Genomic DNA, 21,143 nt, shown 5'->3' on the forward strand with positions numbered 1-21,143 from the left:
CCGCACAGAATTCACTTATTAAAATACATGTTTTTTTTTTTCTTTAACAGGTAAGGCACACTGACCTATAACAGCTCTTTTTCAGAAGCGACCTGGCCACACACGTGATAGCTCAATGAAGTGTTTTTATCACGTGGAAATGTGTAACAGCCAAATACTATAAACGCATGATGTTGATTCCCAATGTGGAGGGAAAAACCGGAGGACCCCGGATAAAAATCCACGAGACCACATGGAGAAAGAGAGACTTTTAAACTCAGAATACACAGCCGGCGTCAGGGTCGAGATCGAACCCATGCCCTCCTGCATACCAGGCGAGGTAGTTAACATCTCCTAGCCACGGTGGTGATGATGAGAGAGAGAGAGACGCAAATATACAGCAGCAGGCGTCAGGGTCGGGATGGAACCCATGACCTCCTGTATACCAGGCGAGGTGATTAACATCTCGCAATCTCTGGCGCCCTCTCTTTTGTTGCGTGCAACTTCATTGTCACCAAAGTCGCCTCCAACACCGAAGCGATCTGTTGCGTGACAAAATCGCTCATCCCGAAATCCGTGTGATTTCATTGCTACCTGCAACTGCTTTGTCCACATCTGAGCAAGCAGGCGCGCAGCAAGGGAACGAAACAGCGAGTGTTGTGGTCAGTATAGTAGCGACCAACCGGAGGTTTGCAAATGTCCATCACGTGATGACGAAACGCGTTGCCGCAGATCGCTCGCTTGAAAACTGAGTGTGTCTCTACTGCGAGCAACCGGTTGCGCAACTCGACTGGAAAGAAGAGAGACCCCAGGTTTACAAAAGCGATGCAGTTCCATGCAACCAAGTTGGACACAGCTGATCGCTCGGGTGAGGAATGTGCGTTTATGTATGCGTGTGTGGACCCCCTCTTGCAACCAATCGCGCAATCAGTTGCTTGCAGTAGATAGTCAAATTCGGCTTCTCAATGGATCTGCTCGGCGGCGATTTGGAGCGATCCGTTTCGTACCAACGCGTGCCGCGCGTTCGCAGACTCCGACCGGAGCGTCCCGATCGTCAATAAACGGGCACGCTCCCTTCGACCGTTCCTCGTGGTGCTCGCCGCTCGCTTGGATGTGGACAGGGGAGTCTATCCCAGGGTTCTAGACTTGAAGCTTTCGTGACTGCAAGGATTCATACTCTTAGTTCTTTCGGTAAAGTCACGTAGGTAAAAAAATGAGATTAAAATTAATAAAAACATAAAAACAATAAAATCACGACGTTTCGGAGGCAACACAAGCTTCCGTCTTCAGGTGAAACTGTCACAGCAAAAAATCTGCATCAAGTGGACTTGATACAGATTTTTTGCTGTGACAGTTTCACCTGAAGACGGAAGCTTGTGTTGCCTCTGAAACGTCGTGATTTTATTGTTTTTATTTTTTATTAATTTTAATTTCATGTTTCATCTACATATCTATCCCAGGGGTTGTTAACCTTGAGGTGCACGCACCCCCTTGGGGTTGCGAGATGCCCTTTCTGAGAACCACTGCGCTGTCCCGTCGCGTTGAAACCTCCCGCCCCAGATTGCGCGAAAAACGAGCAGATAGATAATGAACATGTCAAGATAATTACCAGTCCTAGGAGAGCCCCGGGGTTTTGTTCTATCGTTTTATTCCTTCTTTTATGACTCTCAACCGAGCTGGTATTTAATGTTTATCACCAACTGCGTCGACTTGTTTGCTTGTGACCGACACCACTGTTTGTTAGCATCGTCATTCTTGCTTCACACCCAGAAGGTCCTGCGTTCGATGCCTGACACGGGCGCCTTAAACTATTTGGAGTTGGTATGTTCTCTCCCTGATTTTGAGGAGTGTGTGTGAAAGCGTGCGTTCATGGTCTCAACCCGGTCACCAATTACTGCAACGAAAAAAAATATCCGTATTATATTTTGTGGTTTCACTTATATTTTGGATAACTTCCAGCTCTGAGAATAAAATGTGTTTTGTCATGCGACTGAGGCTAATCTCAAAGGCAGAGTGGGTGATGAAGTGCTGCCCCACGGTATGTGAACCCGAGGTCACTTAGAAGGGATCTCAGAGGTAGCTCTGTGGTATCGGCTTCAGTTGGCCGCTTTTTGACACGAAAACCAAAATATGAGTTTGATCGCCACATAGATAGATGGGTTGCGAGTTCACTTGCGGATTTATAAAGCATCACAACATATTCTTGGTTATTTCGGTAAAGTCACGTAGAAGGGAAAAAAACAATAAAAATTAAACAATAAAATTGTTTATTATTTTCTCTTCTACGTGACTTTACCGAAAGAACCAAGCATATGAATCCCTGCAGTCACGAAAACTTTTAATCGAAGCATCACAACAAAGTGAGTCGTGGCTATCAGAGAGAACAGACAGGGACGAGACAATTCTAGCCGTGGCGCTATCCAACGTTTCTCACATTGCCGATGACTGCCCAACCAAGTCCAGCGGAAGGGCTGACGAGAAAACGCACAGGACCACCGAGCACACTTACCGCCGAGTGAATGTTGTTCATGGACACTCCCCACTGCGGCGCAGGTCAGGGGGACTCGGGTTAGGGTTGGGTAGCGGCTGCGGGGAGAGGGGGGTGTTGGTCAGGATGCGGCGGTGTGGGGGATGGGGAGCGCGTTGTGTGTGAGGTGGGTGTCTGTCGAGACCGGCTTACGCATTTCTCCGGTGAGTTTGCGCAGAGCGTGCGCGTCTACTGCTCAGTGGAGCGGCGGGTGTCGTAGCGGTCAGCGCTCTGCACCGCGACAAACCTCAGCGACGCCGGGCTCGATTTTCACGCTCACAGCCGCCAAGACCGCCGGCGACTATCTGAACCGGTCGTGGGCCTCCCCTTAGGTCGACTCAGCCTCAAATTAGTAGCTTTGCGTGGTGTGTAGTCAACATCGTCACTCGGCAAAAAAAGCGGCCGGGCGCGGTGCTGACCACCCACCGCGCTCGTGTTCCCTGCCGGCCTAATAGCACTTGTCCCCAACAGTCTGCTAAGGCTACAGGGGTGGGAGGATCTTTGTCTTTGTGTCTTCTACCAGTGGACGACGCTGACAGGCTCGCGATCAACAGAAGTTTCGACGAACTGAGCGCGGGGGTCATGGCGCGCGTATGGATTCTCCTCTGTCTCTGTTGTGGGGTGAGTGCCAAAGTTTGTTGATTTTTTTGTGGGGGTCATTTAACTACCCAGAGTTCATCCCAAATTGTGCTCTGGGCATCACGCCCAAGGGAACAATAATCCCCTTTTCGGGATCTCTCTCAAACAAAATGCGATGGAATTGTATTCGCAATGTATTCGCATGGGCGATGTGTCGCGAGGATTAGAGTTTGGGATACCCTGATTCACATTTTTGGTAGAATCAAATATTTGACTAAACCAAGTTCTTTCGCATAGCGAGGGAGCGCTTGGTTTCAGCCATGCTCTGATTTGCATTTTTCTTGCTTCTTAAAATATATTTTTTTAAACTCCTATTGAGACGGCAGGTGGAAATTCCACATTCCCATGACTGAGATCAGTCTACTCATAGTACGATCGCTGATGCGGTTGTGGAATAGATTCGCATTTATTGGGCGCTTACATTACATGGTCGCACTCATCTTCTTGGTTCTTTCGGTAAAGTCACGTAGAAGGGAAATAATACAATAATAAAAATAAAACATAATAAAATACAATTCTCACGATGTTTCGGCCACAACGCAAGCAGCCGTCCTCAGGTGAAGAACAGGTCTGTCGGAAAGACAGCGTCTGAATGAGCGTTCAACATACGTTCAACATACGTACATACATTCAGACGCTGTCTATCCGACAGCCCTGTTCTTCACCTGAGGACGACTGCTTGCATTGTGGCCGAAACGTCGTGAGAATTGTATTTTATTATGTTATATTTTTATTATTTTATTACTTCCCTTCTACGTGACTTTACCGAAAGAACCAAGAAGATGAATCCCCTTGCAGTCACGAAAGCTTTAAATCGAAAAAAAGTATCGCACTCATTACAACACACAATGCTTGCCATAAATGAACCGCAAAACCTTGCTGATCGTCTTGGTTCTTTCGGTAAAGTCACGTAGAATGGAAATAATAAAATAATAAAAATAAAACATAATAAAATGATTCTCACGACGTCAAGGAGCATAAACCATCAACCACGTGAACTGCGGTCACCCTCGCAGCAGCAGCAGCAGCAGCGCTTTTGTCGAACCACCGAACAAAGACGGGTTTCACCGCGTCGTGCGGCGCTTTCAGATACGCTTCTGTGGCCGTCTGGAACGCTCTTCCTTCAGATATCAGGAAGCCGCTGGAGCTAAGCACTTTAAAATAATCTAGGTTGACAAACTCATTTCTTTAGAACTGCTTTTTTGTGTTAAGCGTGTCCTTCCTCCGCAACTCCGATTGACACGGCTGGCTACGTACCGTGCGAAAGACGTTCAACATAAATTTCGATTTAAAGCTTTCGTGACTGCAGGGATTCATCTTCTTGATTCTTTCGGTAAAGTCACGTAGAAGGGAAATAATAAAAAAGATAATGTTTTATTTTTATTCTTTTATTATTTCCCTTCTACGTGACTTTACCGAAAGAACCAAGAAGATGAATCCCTGCAGTCACGAAAGCTTTAAATCGAAACGTTCAACATACGTACATACATGTGCTCGCCTCTCAACGTGTATCCCGTCTCATCTCCATCATTCTACTGCTCGGCTTTAAATTTTGATTTAAAGCTTTCGTGACTGCAGGGATTCATCTTCTTGGTTCTTTCGGTAAAGTCACGTAGAAGGGAAGTAATAAAATAATAAAAAGAAAACATAATAAAATACAATTCTCACGACGTTTCGGCCACAACGCAAGCAGCCGTCCTCAGGTGAAAACCAGGTCCGTTGAAGCGACCTGGTTTTCACCTGAGGACGGCTGCTTGCGTTGTGGCCGAAACGTCGTGAGAATAATTTTATTATGTTTTATTTTTATTATTTTATTACTTCCCTTCTATGTGACTTTACCGAAAGAACCAAGAAGATGCCCGGCTTTACTTTGCACGTGGTCTATCGTAGGAAACCCCGTGATTGAACGCTGTCCCCGTGCGCCACAAGGTGAACGCAAGCAAGTAGGCATTCCTCTATCAGTAGGCGGCGATGGTTATTCCATTGAAGTAATTCGGCAAATGTTGGGTATGACGCCAGCACACATGGTGGTGATGATGATGTTAAAATGTTGACCTGCTTGGGTGTGTACTTGTTTTGAGAATAGGTTTTCTACTTTTTTCTGGCAACAAAACAGGTGTTAAGATGTTAAAACACCAAACTGAAACCTTTTACAAGTAACCATGTCTGCATTAACCACAATACTTGTGGTCAGAATGCAAACAAGAACATACTCTGATAATCTATGCATTGCCTTTGAAACTGATGGGTCCACACCAGAGACAGCTTTCGTTTGAGCCTAGTCTCAAACGGTGTTCGACCAGAGGACGCCAAAAGGGGGAAAACCGATTCTTATATTTTGGTACTGGCAAAGGAGGTCCCATGATGTGTACTTCTTGTTGAGTAGATTAACAACACCCACCCACTCATCAACAAACCCTCCCACCCACTCACCCATGCATACACACAAGCACTCATCCACCTACCCACCCAGCCACTCGTTTATCCACCCATCTGCTCATCCATCCTTCCACCTATTCACCCACTTATCCATCTATCCACTCAACCACTCAATCATCCACTCACCTATGTACTCAACCACCCACGCACTCACCCATCCATCCTCCAACCCACCTGTCCACCTAGCTACCTACCATTCACTCATCCACCTACTCACCCACGCACGCACGAACGCACTCATCATCCACTCACCCTTCTATCCACCCATCCATTCATTCAATAACCCACCCAATATCTCACCCATCCACCCACCCACCCAACCATTCACTCATCCACCCACTCACCCACTCACCCACACACGCACTCATTCACCCACCCATCCACCCATCCACCCACCCAAATACAAAGATCCCCCGTATAGCCTTGACAAGACTGTCGGGGCAAGTGCTGTTCGCGAGTACCTATGAAGGCCGGTACGGCACACGAAGGGTGATTGGCCAGCACCAGGTACTCATTTGATGCTGAGTCGGCCTAGAGGAGGTCCAAGACTGGTTAAAATAATCTTCGCTGGTGTTGGCCGTGAATGGGAACCGAACTTGGAATGCCGGGTTTGGAGCGCAGCGCGCTAACCACTGCACCACCGCTCCCCACCAATTAATTAACCATATTTCAATCCACTCACCCACTCACCACCCACCCCTGACCACGAGGGCGATGCTGCATTCCACTGCATCTTTCTTTCTCTCCCCCTTTTTTTACGATCAGTGGAAACAAGAAGATGCTCGGTGTATTCGGCACTTTGCTTCGTTCATCATTTCGTAATTTTTTTTTATTTAACTTTATTTTTTGTTACTTTGCTTTATATAAACCCCCACCTCTCGCTCACTCTCTCGCTCACTCTCTCGCTCTCTCTCTCGCTCAATCTCTCGCTCACTCTCTCGCTCACTCTCTCGCTCTCTCTCTCGCTCTCTCTCTCGCTCTCTCTCTCGCTCACTCTCTCGCTCACTCTCTCGCTCACTCTCTCGCTCTCTCTCTCGCTCACTCTCTCGCTCACTCTCTCGCTCTCTCTCTCGCTCTCTCTCTCGCTCTCTCTCTCGCTCACTCTCTCGCTCACTCTCTCGCTCACTCTCTCGCTCACTCTCTCGCTCACTCTCTCGCTCTCTCTCTCGCTCACTCTCTCGCTCACTCTCTCGCTCTCTCTCTCGCTCTCTCTCTCGCTCACTCTCTCGCTCACTCTCTCGCTCACTCTCTCGCTCACTCTCTCGCTCTCTCTCTCGCTCACTCTCTCGCTCACTCTCTCGCTCACTCTCTCGCTCACTCTCTCGCTCTCTCTCTCGCTCTCTCTCTCGCTCACTCTCTCGCTCTCTCTCGTTCTGCACGCAGCCCTTCTCGCATTCCGACGGCCTCCGACGGGTAGCTCATATCTGCATGTCCGTGTCCCCCCACCGCTCTCACTTATCCCCACGCCAACCCCTTCCCCCTCTCCTCTCCTCCCGAAATCCAAACTCTTCCTCTAGGTGTCAAAGTGGTGGGGTGCGGAAGGATCCCCCTCCTCTGCCATCAGACGACGCAGGAGCTGGGGGACCCCTCCCATCGCCGTCACCGAGGGCGATGGGCAAGGAGTGCCCAGATACCTCAGATTCGTAAGGAGGAGGAGGAGGACGATGAAGACGACGATGATGAATGCTGATGATGATGATGATGTTTTTTCTTGGTTCTTTCGGTAAAGTCACGTAGAAGGGAAACAATCAAATAATAAAAATAAAACATAATAAAATAATAAAAATTAAACATAATAAAATAATTGTGAGAATTATATGCTATGTAGCTAAATTTCGATTTAAAGCTTTCGTGACTGCAGGGATTCGTCTTCTTGGTTCTTTCGGTAAAGTCACGTAGAAGGGAAACAATCAAATAATAAAAATAAAACATAATAAAATAATAAAAATTAAACATAATAAAATAATTCTCACGACGTTTCGGCCACAACGCAAGCAGCCGTCCTCAGGTGAAGACCAGGTCTGTCGGGGAGACAGCGTCTACGTGACTTTACCGAAAGAACCAAGAAGATGAATCCCTGCAGTCACGAAAGCTTGAAATCGAGATGATGATGTTGTTGTTCTTGCTGTTGCTGATGGCGGTGGTGGCGATGGTAATTGATGGGAGGCTGATTATTGTGGTTGCTCATGGTTGCTAAGGGGCCGTCCATAAATGACGTCACGCACCTAGGGGGGGGGGGGTCAGACATTTGTGACGATGTGTGACGAGGGGGTGGGGTTGAGAAATGTGACGTCACATCAAAATGCGCAACTTTAAATAAACATAGACAACACGTTCTACTTAATTAAATTGACTTTTTAATAAATGTTTTCTCCTACAACATCAGAGTGCAGCGCCACATTAAATACGCACTACAATGACAATAGTTTAAAGCGATTTGAAGCATTTTTTTGGGGGGGGGGGGCAGAGCTTTGTGACGTCATATTTGAGGGGGGGGGGCTCTGACTTTTTGTGACGCCGTATGACGAGGGGGGGGGGGTCAAAAATCGTCCAAAATCGCGTGACGTCATTTATGGACGGCCCTAAATGGTGGCGTTGCTGGCGGTGAAGATTATATCCGTTGCTGTGATTCTAATGATGATTGTGATGGCGGTGGTGATGATCATATCTGGCTTTGTGCTTAAACATCGCCACTGGGGAGGCAAAGGCGGCCGGGCGTGGTGCTGGTCACCCACCCCCTCGTGTGCTGTGCCGGCCATCATAGGTGCTCGCTAACAGCACTTGTTCCAACAGTCTGTTAAGGTTATAAGGGAGATATTTGTCTTTGATGATCATGATTGTGATGATGATTGGAGTGGTGATGATGGTTATGGTGATGGTAATGATTGTTGTGATCGTGATGATTGTGTTAATGAATGTGGTGATGATTGTAATGATGATGATTGTGGTTATGATGACGATTGTGGTGGCGTTGATGGTTATTGTGGTAATTCTAATGATGATGATGATTGTGGTGATGATTGTGGTGATGATGGTGATGATTGTGGTGATGGTGATGATTGTGGTGATGATTGTGGTGATGGTAATGATTATGGTGATGATTGTGGTGATGATTATGGTGATGATTATGGTGATGATGGTAATGATGATAATGGTGATGATGGTGGTGATGGTAATGATTATGGTGATGATGATGGTAATGATTGTGGTGATGATTGTGGTGATAGTAATGATTGTGGTGATGATTGTGGTGATGATTGTGGTGATGATTGTGATAATGAGTATGGTGATGATTGTGGTGATGATGATGGTGATGATTGTGGTGATGATTGTGATAATGATTATGGTGATGATTGTGGTGATGATTATGGTGATGATTGTGGTGATGATTGTGGTGATGGTAATGATTATGGTGATGATTGTGATAATGATTATGGTGATGATTGTGGTGATGATTATGGTGATGATTGTGGTGATGATTGTGGTGATGGTAATGGTTATGGTGATGATTGTGGTGATGATTGTGGTGATGATAATGGTGATGATTGTGGTGATGATTGTCGCGATTTCCGCAGGTGATCTCGGACATCTCAAAGCTCATGGAAGTGACATACGTGATGACAGGGGAGGGGGTCGACCGACCCCCGCTCGGGGTCTTCTCGATGGACCCCAAATTCGGACGCATTTACCAGCAGAAGGTGGTGGACCGTGAGGAGATCCCCACTTACACCGTAAGGCTCACTCGCTCACTCTCTTGACAGCTCAATCACCCAGCCAACCACCATCCTAACCATTCATTCACTCAATCACTCACTCGCTCACTTACTTTCTCACTTGCCTGCTCGCTCACTTTCTCATTCGCTCGCTCACTTACTTCCTCGACGGCTCAATCACCCAGCCAACCACCATCCTAACCATTCATTCACTCAATCACTCACTCGCTCACTTACTTTCTCACTTGCCTGCTCGCTCACTTTCTCACTCACTCGCTCACTTACTTCCTCGACGGCTCAATCACCCAGCCAACCACCATCCTAACCATTAATTCACTCAATCACTCACTCGCTCACTTACTTTCTCACTTGCCTGCTCGCTCAATTTCTCACTCACTCGCTCACTTACTTCCTCGACGGCTCAATCACCCAGCCAACCACCATCCTAACCATTAATTCACTCAATCACTCACTCGCTCACTTACTTTCTCACTTGCCTGCTCGCTCAATTTCTCACTCACTCGCTCACTTACTTCCTCGACGGCTCAATCACCCAGCCAACCACCATCCTAACCATTAATTCACTCAATCACTCACTCGCTCACTTACTTTCTCACTTGCCTGCTCGCTCAATTTCTCACTCACTCGCTCACTTACTTCCTCGACGGCTCAATCACCCAGCCAACCACCATCCTAACCATTCATTCACTCAATCACTCACTCGCTCACTTACTTTCTCACTTGCCTGCTCGCTCAATTTCTCACTCACTCGCTCACTTACTTCCTCGACGGCTCAATCACCCAGCCAACCACCATCCTAACCATTAATTCACTCAATCACTCACTCGCTCACTTACTTTCTCACTTGCCTGTTCGCTCAATTTCTCACTCACTCGCTCACTTACTTCCTCGACGGCTCAATCACCCAGCCAACCACCATCCTAACCATTCATTCACTCAATCACTCACTCGCTCACTTACTTTCTCACTTGCCTGCTCGCTCAATTTCTCACTCACTCGCTCACTTACTTCCTCGACGGCTCAATCACCCAGCCAACCACCATCCTAACCATTCATTCACTCAATCACTCACTCGCTCACTTACTTTCTCACTTGCCTGCTCGCTCACTTTCTCATTCGCTCGCTCACTTACTTCCTCGACGGCTCAATCACCCAGCCAACCACCATCCTAACCATTCATTCACTCAATCACTCACTCGCTCACTTACTTTCTCACTTGCCTGCTCGCTCACTTTCTCATTCGCTCGCTCACTTACTTCCTCGACGGCTCAATCACCCAGCCAACCACCATCCTAACCATTCATTCACTCAATCACTCACTCGCTCACTTACTTTCTCACTTGCCTGCTCGCTCACTTTCTCATTCGCTCGCTCACTTACTTCCTCGACGGCTCAATCACCCAGCCAACCACCATCCTAACCATTAATTCACTCAATCACTCACTCGCTCACTTACTTTCTCACTTGCCTGCTCGCTCACTTTCTCACTCGCTCACTCACTTACTTCCTCGACGGCTCAATCACCCAGCCAACCACCATCCTAACCATTCATTCACTCAATCACTCACTCGCTCACTTACTTTCTCACTTGCCTGCTCGCTCACTTTCTCATTCGCTCGCTCACTTACTTCCTCGACGGCTCAATCACCCAGCCAACCACCATCCTAACCATTCATTCACTCAATCACTCACTCGCTCACTTACTTCCTCGACGGCTCAATCACCCAGCCAACCACCATCCTACCTATTCACTCGCTCGCTCAGTGGCTCGCTCATTCGCTCACTCAATCGACGGCTCACTCGCCCACCATTTAATTCACCATCTATCGCTTCACTCACTTATCTATTCGCTCACTTGCCCATCTACTTGCCTGCGCGCCCACTCACTTGTTGACTCACCTGTTGACTCGCTCATCCACTCGATCGCTCTCTCACTCAAACACGTTCCTTCGGAGTGGACAGGTAGGAACTTATTAAACAAATAATAATTCCTGCAGTCACGAAAGTTCTAAAATTAAGGTAGGAACTTGGTTGGACAGCGCATTCGTGCACGACAGAAAGCTCGCGGTCACGTGAATCACTTCAACCAATCCGGGGGCGTGCTTGTTTGGGAGGGGCTATGCACGACAGACAAATAATCCCTGGTGGGCAGTGTGGAACTGTTGTTCCTACCTGTATAATCCACCGACCTACTCACTCACCCATCCATCCACTAACTCAGTCATTCACCTAGCGACTTACTCACCCATCCACTCTTTAAATGGAGTTTTATTTTTACCGAAATCTAAAAAAAAATTGTTTTTTCTTATTTTGGTTTCCAACCCCTGGTGTAGGCTATATCATACGGTGGCAAGATGTTAACTCCCTCGCCTGGTATGCAGGAGGTCGTGGGTTCGATATCTACAATTACGCCTGTTTGTTTGGAGTTTGCATGTTCTCCCCGTGATCGCGTGGATTTTTATCCGGGTCCTCCGGTTTTCCCTCCACATTTAGAATCAACATGCGTTTAGAGTCAGTTTAACACGTAGGCTTTCGCGACCAATATCATCCAAAATAGAGTTTTTTGGGGGGTTAGATTGCGTAAATCTAACCCACAAAAACCTCTATTATCGATGCGTTTAGAGTATTTGGCTGCTATACATTTCCACACGATGATAAGACACTTCGTTGAGCTGTCATTTTTGATAGCCAGGTCGCTTCTGAAAAAGAGCTACACACAGCTCAGTGACGCCTTCCCGGCCGCGGTGATTGAGATGTTAACTTCCTCGCCTGGTATGCAGGAGGTCAGTAGTAGGGGCCTTGTACATGTGTGGGTTGGTGACCTTGGTGTTAATTCTAGATTTGAAGCTTTCGTGACTGCAAGGATTCATATTCTTAGGTTTTTTCGGTAAAGTCACGTAGGTAAAAAATTTAAATTTAAATTAATAAAAGTAAAATAAAAATAATATAAATATATTTTTCCCCTTTTATTTTTATTAATTTTATTTTTTTACCTACGTGACTTTTTACTTTTAGTAATTTTTATTTTATACCTACGTGACTTTACCGAAAAAACCTAAGAATATGAGACCTTGGTGTTGTTCACGTGGTGTGTGTGTGTCGGGCGGCAGCTGAAGGTGCAGGCCTACGATGAGCAGGGCAACGCGCTGGAGACTCCGTTCGACCTCGTCATCCACGTGAAGGACATCAACGACAACGCGCCGGAGTTCTCGCGCGCCACATACCCGGCCAGCGTCACAGAGGGTGCCGCCAAGGGTACGTCCTCACCACCCCACGGGGCTGCGTGTGGTCGAGCAGTGGAGTGGATTTTTATTTATTTTATTTTGTTACAAAAAATTGTATCAGGTAGAAAGGTCCCCCCACCTCCCCCTCCCCAACTAACTGGAGCTATGTACAGTAGTTTGACACGTAAGGCTTTCGCGACCAATATTATTCATAATAAAGGGTTTTGGGTTAGCTCGCGTTATTTATAAATGTGTCGTAACCCGGCACTACCCGACACGGTTAAAACAGTAAAACATGTACTCTTAGGTTTTGTCGGTAAAGTCACGTAGGTAAAAAATTAAATAAAAAATTACTAAAAGTAAAAGTAGAAATAAAATAAAATAATAAATCACGACGTTTCGGAGGCAACACAAGTCTCCGTCATCAGGTGGGACCGTCACAGCTAGATTTGCTGTATCAAGTGAGGCAGAGATTCCAAGATGCAAGTTCTTAAATACAAGTTAAGGGGGGAGGAGGGAGGGAGGGGCTCATCACGAAAGCTTCAAATCTAGAAGTTAAACATGTGTCACGTTTACAAAGGACAAATAGTTCACTGCTTTTACAGGTAGGAACAACAGGTTCCACACTGCCCACCAGGGATTATCTGTCTGTCTGTCGTGCATATCCGGAATTCCGCCCACCCATGCACCTCCCCACAGAGCACCGAGCTACGCCGAGATTGGCAGTGGATTGACTCTGGCCGACGACAATCGTGATGAGGGTTCGTTGCATGCACGCCATGTGCGTGCACGCCATGTGCGTGCAGGTACATTCGTAGTGCAGGTGATGGCATCGGACCGGGACGAGCCCGGAACCCCGGCCACTGCCCTCGCCTTCCGCCTCATATCCCAGCATCCACAGGGGACCGACTTCAGGGTCAACCCCGCAGACGGTGTCATCCGCACCAATTCCCAGCTCGACCGCGAGGTCAACCCACTTTGATCGCTCGCTCACTCGCTCAGCCACGCAACCACTCGCTTGGTCACTCAGCCACTCACTCGCTTGGTCACTCAGCCACTCACTCACGCAATGATCAGCAGCTCACTCACTCGCTCGCACGCACAGTCACTCAGCCGCCTGTGAAACAATTCAAGCATCCAAACGCTCAGCTACTTAACGGCTCACTCAGCCACTCGACCACTCACTCGCTCATCCGTTCACTCATTCACTCACACAGCCATTCACTAATTCACTCACTCAGCCACTCAAATGTTCACTTGCTCATCCACCCAGTCATTTGCTCACTTGGCCACGTGAGCATGTGAGAGCGTGGTCACGTGTGTGTATGTGTGTATGTGCGAACCTGGGTCTGCCCCGTGACCTCCTGCCAGCGGGCGTTCGACACTTCACGTGGCCTCAACGTGCACATGGCCTGGCACAAGCGTCGTGGTGACGTCACTTCCACTTAGTGGCGAATGGCGGTTGTTGTTGTTGTTGTCTGGTACCATAGTGGTTGGCGCACTGCGCAACGAACCAGGCTAACCGACTTGAATTCCCACTCACGGTCAACGTTCAGGTGTTGAATATCTGAACCAGTTGTGGGCCTCCCCTAGGACAACTCAGCTTTGAATGAGTACCTGATGAGTTGTGCAAAACATCGGCATTGGGGAAGACAAAAAGGCCAGGCATGGTGCCCCCCGCCCCTCCCTCCACCCTTGTAGGTGTGCTACAGTCCCGGCCTTAATAGGTGCTCGCTAACTGCACTTGCCCCCAACAGCCTGCGTAGGCTACAAGGCCGTAATTATAATATACATTGGGGGGGACACATCCCCCCCCAATTTTCAAATGTGCTCAAAATGCCCCCCTCAATATATTGCTGTAAACAATATTTATTGTTTTAATAGCTATGCTGTGTAAATAAAAATAACAATTTGCTAACCCTTGGCCACAATATCTGGACTTGTCTTCATGTAACAATGCATAGATTTCTGTTTATATGATTGTAGTTATGGTTGTATTTTATTCATCCCTATCTCTGCCATTACATACAATGGAACAAGAAAAGGTGAAAAACAGAGCAACGTAATACAATACACTATTCGACATTATTGTAAAAAAGAATAATGACAAGTCCATCCAATGTGTTAGTGAATTTTGAAATATTTTAGGCAGGAAATTAGTTTTCGAATTTAGATTTTTTTTCTGGGGGGGGTGACCTCTAGACCCCCTGGAAGATTTGGTCCCCACCAATGTTGACTCCATGGCTACGGCCTGCGTAGGCTACATGGGTGTTGAGAGATCTGTGCCTTTATCTTTGTGCACAGACGGTGGAGTACTACGCGCTGGTCATGGAGGTGGCAGACAACAACGGAGATGGAAGCGGATTGTCCAGCACGGCCACCGTCTCCATCACTGTGGCTGACATCAACGACAATGCCCCCAAGGTCGTGGCCAAGGAGGTGCGGTAGAAACTTCCCAACGCCCCTCCCATGTCCAGGCTCACGAGTAGGTCATTCGAGGCAGACTGGAGGTCACGAGGCGGAGCGTACAAAGAAGAGCGTGGAAGCTAAAATATGACCGGTTGCCCCAGGGTGTGTGTGTGTGTGGTTTGTATGTACGTAGGTATGTATGTTGAACTTCTCCTTGGATCTTTCGGTAAAGTCACGTAGAATGGAAATAATAAAATAATACAAATAAAACATAATAAAATATCTTTTTTTATTATGTTTTATTTCTATTATTTTAAAATATATTATTTTATTATGTTTTATTTGTATTACTTTATTATTTTCATTCTATGTGACTTTACCGAAAGAACCAAGAAGATGAATCCCTGCAGTCACGAAAGCTTTAAATCGAAAAAAAACATGTATTTATATGATAGGCGACGTTTCGGGCAAGGGCCCTTTTTTGCAGCTATTCCACAAACAAGGCAGGAGAAACGTCGTCAATACTCACTTCTATTATTTGGGTCTTTCGGTAAAGTCACGTAGATAAGTTCAAAGAAAATAACCAAAAAACTACGACGTTTAGATCGCTTGTGTTGCCATCGAAACGTTGTAGTTTTTTGTTATTTTCTTTGAATCTATCTATGTGACTTTACCGAAAGACCCAAATAACATGAAATGCTGCAGTCACGAAAGCTTTAAATCGAAATATGTTGAACTTATTGCGCAATGTACGTAGCCAACCGTGTTAATCGGAGGGATGGATGAAATGTGAAATTCGAAATTCGGGCTCTGACCTCACAGGACGATAAGAATCTTGAGACGGGTGGTCGGTGTGATGAGCCACCCAACTGTTGCTAGGTCACTGCCACAGCTGGACTTTAAGCTGATGGTTTAGGGTTTGATAACACTGGTCAACACACTTTTTCTGGTATGAGGTATTCCAACGGGTTTAAGGTAATTTTGGGGTGCTGATTCCAAATCTGGCATCAGTTTTTGTCTATCACGTCAGGTTTTTGAGATATAAAATATTGCATTTTCAATAAAATCTGCGGAAGAAAAATATTAAATAAATGTGGATATCTACATAAAATGATATTATAAACACACTATCCTAAAAATACAGCACCATATTTTAACACTAAAGCAGTCACTGACTCGCAACAACTTGCAATCATAAGTGACAGAGTTAATTTCGGGTAAAATCAATGAAAATGGGGTATGCCGATAGCATAAAAATCGATGTGATAGAGCAAATCTGAGATCAGATTTGGAATCAGCACCCTGAAATTAGTCTAAAACAGTTGCAAAAGTCCAGGCCAGAAAAAAATGTTTTTTTTTTTGTTGACCAGTGTTATTATTATTCTTTATATTGGCCGTGAAATCCTATGTATAACATATTGCACTATTGTTGTTATCATCTATCAATACGCGTGTATGCGGTGGATCAGTGGTAGAGCGACCAGCTCACAATCCTTATTTCCTGCGGGGGTCGATAAAACGAGTACCAGTTTGTGGGGATATCAACAATGGGTGTCCCGTGGATAGACTCGGCCCCATCGTATGTGTTGAACTTCTTTTGCACAATATGTAGCCAACCATGCTAATTAGAGGCCAACAAACAAAACACAAAAAGCAGTTCTAAAAAAATGAGCTTTCAATCTAGATGATTTAACAGTGCATAGCTCAAGTGGCTCCCTCATATCGGAAGCAAGAACGTTCCAGACAGCCCGGGAAGCGCATCCAAAAGCGCCGCGATGCGGTGACCACCGTCTTTGTTCGATGGCGAACCAAAAGCCACCACCGCTCAGAGGTCGCAACCGGGTACCCGATACCCGTACCCTACCAGATACCCGGCTACCTGTACCCGGCCGGGTACGGGTAGCGTTTGTCACTCATTTCCCAACGTCTTGTCTCTTCTCATAATTCAAGTTCCTAGAATCAACCCACCCGCGCCTGCAACATGGCTTCATCCCAGAGGTCGCAATCGGGTACCCGTACCCTACCCGATACCCGGCCGGGTACGGGTAGGGTACGGGTACCCGTTTTTGACCCTGGTGCGGCCGGGTACGGGTAAGGAATCAAAACCCGTTTGCGACCTCTGCGACCGCTGCAAGGAGTTCGCGACTGGGAGCAAGAGACAGGGCATCAATTACCCCGACGCCCATTGTTATTGAATCAGCACAACAGCCCCAACTCCTAACCCTGACCCTGTCCATCTCCTCCTCCCCAGCTGTCCGGGGAGGTGGACGAGAACACGAAGGAGGTGGTGGTGGGGCGCGTGCGCGTGTCGGACGCCGACAAGGTGAACACGAGCGCGTGGCGAGGGCGCTACACCATCGTGCGGGGCAACGAGGGAGGCCAGTTCCGCGTGGACACCGACCCCGTCACCAACGAGGGCGTCATCACGCTCATCAAGGTGCCCAGCCACACCCCCACACCCAGCCCCCACCCCCCCACCCCACACCCATATATACAGATAGTCCCCGAGTTACGATGGGGTCCGACTTACGATATTTCGAACTTACGATGACGATAGCGATTCGACAAAATTGCCATCAACAACCTAACATCGTATTCTTGGTTCTTTCGGTAAAGTCACGTAGAAGGGAAATAATAAAATAATATAAATATGAAAATATATATAATAAAATAAAATAAAAATTTGTTTTAATAATAAAATCATATTAATATACAACTATTTTTATTTTTTAAAGTCACGTAGAAGGGAAATAATAATAAAATAATATAAATATAAAGAACCAAGAATATGAATCACTGCAGTCACGAAAGCTTTAAATAAAAATTTTACCTAACATCGTTCAAGTATGCAGACGACGGACAGAATCTTGGTGAGTACAGTACAATATGATACGTTACGATACGTTCAATGCATGTATGATACGTATCTTTAGCGATTTCATTTTAAGGTTACCACGATACGATACGTTCAATGCATGTTAAACGTTTTTTTAGCAGATAGGATTGTTTCCTGAAAAAACTTTCTATTAAATTGCAGTTCATATAGGTAGGCTAAGAATTTACCTTGTTTTTTTTAGTTTACACTGTACTGTGCAATACAGTATTGTAATTAATAAATGCATACAGTGGATAGTTTATACAGTACGGTAATGTAAATTGCTGTTTTGATAAATTATCACCATTCTTTAAGACTCTTGGGTAGGCTAGGCCATCTTCGACTTACGATATTTTTGACTTACGATGGGGTCGTCGTAACGCATCTCGATCGTAAGTAGAGGACTACCTGTACTACACTTTACTATTTTTATTTTAGCAGCAGATGAGGCTCACACTGAGGTACGTAGCTCAGAAGCGGCCTGGCTATCACTAATGGTAGCTCAACGAAGTGGTTTATCATCGTGTGGAAATTTATAGCAGACAAATACTCTAAACGCATGTTGATTCTACCACTACTACCAGGTAAGGCCCACTGAGCTATATAGATATGTTTAGAAGCGATTTGGCTACCATAAATGAAAGCTCAACGATATTGGCGAAACTGTCATTTGGAAATTGATAGCAGCCAAATACTCTCTAAATGCGTGACGACGATTCTAAATGTGGAGCGTAAAATTGGAGGACCTGGAGAAAAAATCCATGCGACCATGGGGAGAGAGACATGGATACTCCAAATGTACAGGTGTCAGGGTCGGGATTGAACCTCCTCCTGCATTCCAGACGAAGGAGATGTATTTATGTTGAACTTTTCTTTCACACTGTACATAGCCAACCATGCTAATCGGACGTGCGGTGGTTAAACACAAAAAGCAATTCTAAAGAAATTAGTTCCAGTGGCCTCCTAATATCGGAAGAGCATATCAGACTCGCTCCACCACTGCTCCCCACCCAGAGGTCGCAACCGGGTACCCGATACCCGTACCCTACCCGATACCCGGCTACCCGATACCCGGCCGGGTATGGGTACGGGTACCCGTTTGCGGCCCTGGTGCGGCCGGGTACGGGTAGGCCGTGAGTCACTGGTGAGTCACCGTTTGTCACTCATTTCCAAACGTCTTGTCTCTTCTCACAATTCAAGTTCCTAGAATCAACCCACCCGCACCTGAAACATGGCTTCATCCCAGAGGTCGCAATCAGGTACCCGATACCCATACCCAGGCAAGTACGGGTAGGGTACGGCCGGGTACGGGTGCAGGTACCCGTTTTCGACCCTGGTGCGGCCGGGTACGGGTAAGGAATCAAAACCCGTTTGCGACCTCTGACCCCACCCCACCTCACTGCCGCCTCCCCCCCCCTCCCCACCAGCCACTGGACTTTGAGAAGGTGAGCTCGCTCAAGCTGGCCGTGCTCGCCGAGAACGAGGTGCCGTTCATGGGGCCCCCCCCAGACTCGGCCACGATCGCCTCCTCCATGGCCAAGTTCACGCTGCGCGTGCGCGACGTGGACGAGCGGCCCGTGCTCACGGCGCGTCACTTGGACGTGAAGATGCTGGAGGGCATCAGCTCGGGGGGCACGATTGCCACAATGCACGCCGTGGCCTTCGCGCGACCTGATGGTCCGGCGCAGAGCGACATCAGGTGGGGGCAGGTGTTTGTCTCACGGTGTTGTGTACGCGTGCGCGTGCGTGCATTTGGTATGTGTAGCGGTTAGCGCGCTGCCCTATGAGTTCGATTCCTGCTCACGGCCAACACCAGTAACGATTATATTTCGATTCAAAGCTTTCGTGACTGCAGGGTTTCATCTTCCTTGGTTCTATTTGATTATGATAAACGTTTTTTTACCCTTCTATCTGGCAACAAAACTGACACCTTTTTTACAAGGAGTCATGTTTGCATAGACCACAATACCTGCAGTCATAATGCAAACAAAAAACATAACTCTGATAATGTATGCACTGTCCTTGAAGTTGATTGGTCCACACCCGAGACAGCTTTCCTTAGAGCCTAGTCTCACATGGGTTGGACCAGATGACGCCAAAAGGTGTCAGTTTTGTTGCCAGATAGAAGGGTAAAAAAACAATTATCATATTTTTTTACTGGCAAATGAGGTTCCCATGGTGTAAATCTATTTTATTATGTTTTATTTTTATTATTTCCCTTCTACGTGACTTTACCGAAATAACCAAGAAGAGTAACGATTATCTGAACCGGTCCTGAGCCTCCCCTAGGTCGACTCAGCCTCAAATTAGTACCTGGTGTGGTGTGTAAACATCGCCACTCGGGAGACAAAGGCGGCCGGGCGTGGTGCTGGCCACCCACCTCCTCGTGTGCCGTGCCGGCCTTCATAGGTGCTTGCGAACAGCACTTGCCCCAACAGCCTCTTTGGGCTATACCGGGGATCTTTGTCTTTGGTGGCTTTGGTGGTGGCTCCCTACCACCAGTATCCACTTGGCCGAATTGATCTTAATAGGTGCTCAGTCATTACTCTTCTTCCTGGCAGGTATGGTGTGCTGTCTGACCCGGCAGGATGGCTCATTATCGACCCAAAGACCGGCGCCATCACCACAAAGCGTCCACCCGATCGCGAATCGCCCTTCGTGGTCAACAACACCTACACTGCCACCTTCATAGCAGTCGACCCAGGTGTTGTCACGTGGGCGCCGCAGTGGCGAGATGTTAACTGCCTCGTCTGGTATACAGGAGGTCGTGGGTTCCATCACGACCCTGACGCCTGCTGTGTATTTGGAGTTTGCGTGTCTCTTTTCCCGTGGGCACGTGGATTTTTCTCGGGTCCTCCGGTTTTCCCCTGCATTTAGAATCAATATTGGCTACTCGAAATGTCCACGTGATAAACCAATTTTTGTGAGCTATCATTTGTGGCCGGGTCATTTCTGGTAACGAGTTATACAGCTCGTTGGGCCGTTCCTGATAAAAAAAATAAAAACACTTAAAATATGTTTTAGTTTATCCGCCCTATCCCATAGACATCTACCCTAGAGCCAGGTCCGCATCTGAGCCATCAGTTGCACAACCAAATCGCTTTCGACATCACGCAACATGATCGCCTGCAACTGCTTCGTCCGTGTCTGAGCGGGGCTGCAACAAGGAGCTTGAACAGCTTGCGCAGGATTTTAACGACCAATGTTGGTTGCCTCAACGTTGCTACGTGATTAAATACATCACTGAGCAGATCGCTTGGAGGGTGAGTCCGTCTCTCATCGAAGCAACCGGTTGCACAACTGCTCACAACCGGTTG

The 21,143-nt window shown here is 47.0% G+C and overlaps 1 protein-coding gene across 1 annotated transcript in view; it reads left to right on the forward strand.

Moving 5' to 3' along the window:
• Positions 1–2,662: 2,662 nt before the first annotated feature.
• The window catches only part of LOC144736789 (B-cadherin-like), a 32,408-nt gene continuing 13,927 nt past the window's right edge, over positions 2,663–21,143 (forward strand). Inside the window, exons 1-9 of the mRNA XM_078619424.1 lie at positions 2,663–3,127; positions 7,102–7,227; positions 9,160–9,315; positions 12,429–12,573; positions 13,349–13,509; positions 14,847–14,981; positions 17,203–17,388; positions 19,254–19,525; positions 20,388–20,530. Of these exons, the coding sequence (XP_078475550.1) occupies positions 3,089–3,127; positions 7,102–7,227; positions 9,160–9,315; positions 12,429–12,573; positions 13,349–13,509; positions 14,847–14,981; positions 17,203–17,388; positions 19,254–19,525; positions 20,388–20,530 (1,363 nt within the window). The 5' untranslated portion in view covers positions 2,663–3,088. The remainder of the gene's footprint in view (positions 3,128–7,101; positions 7,228–9,159; positions 9,316–12,428; positions 12,574–13,348; positions 13,510–14,846; positions 14,982–17,202; positions 17,389–19,253; positions 19,526–20,387; positions 20,531–21,143) is intronic.

Source organism: Lampetra planeri, chromosome 63, assembly GCF_965212315.1.
Source record: "Lampetra planeri chromosome 63, kcLamPlan1.2.h2, whole genome shotgun sequence".
Classification (NCBI taxonomy): Eukaryota; Metazoa; Chordata; class Hyperoartia; order Petromyzontiformes; family Petromyzontidae; genus Lampetra; species Lampetra planeri.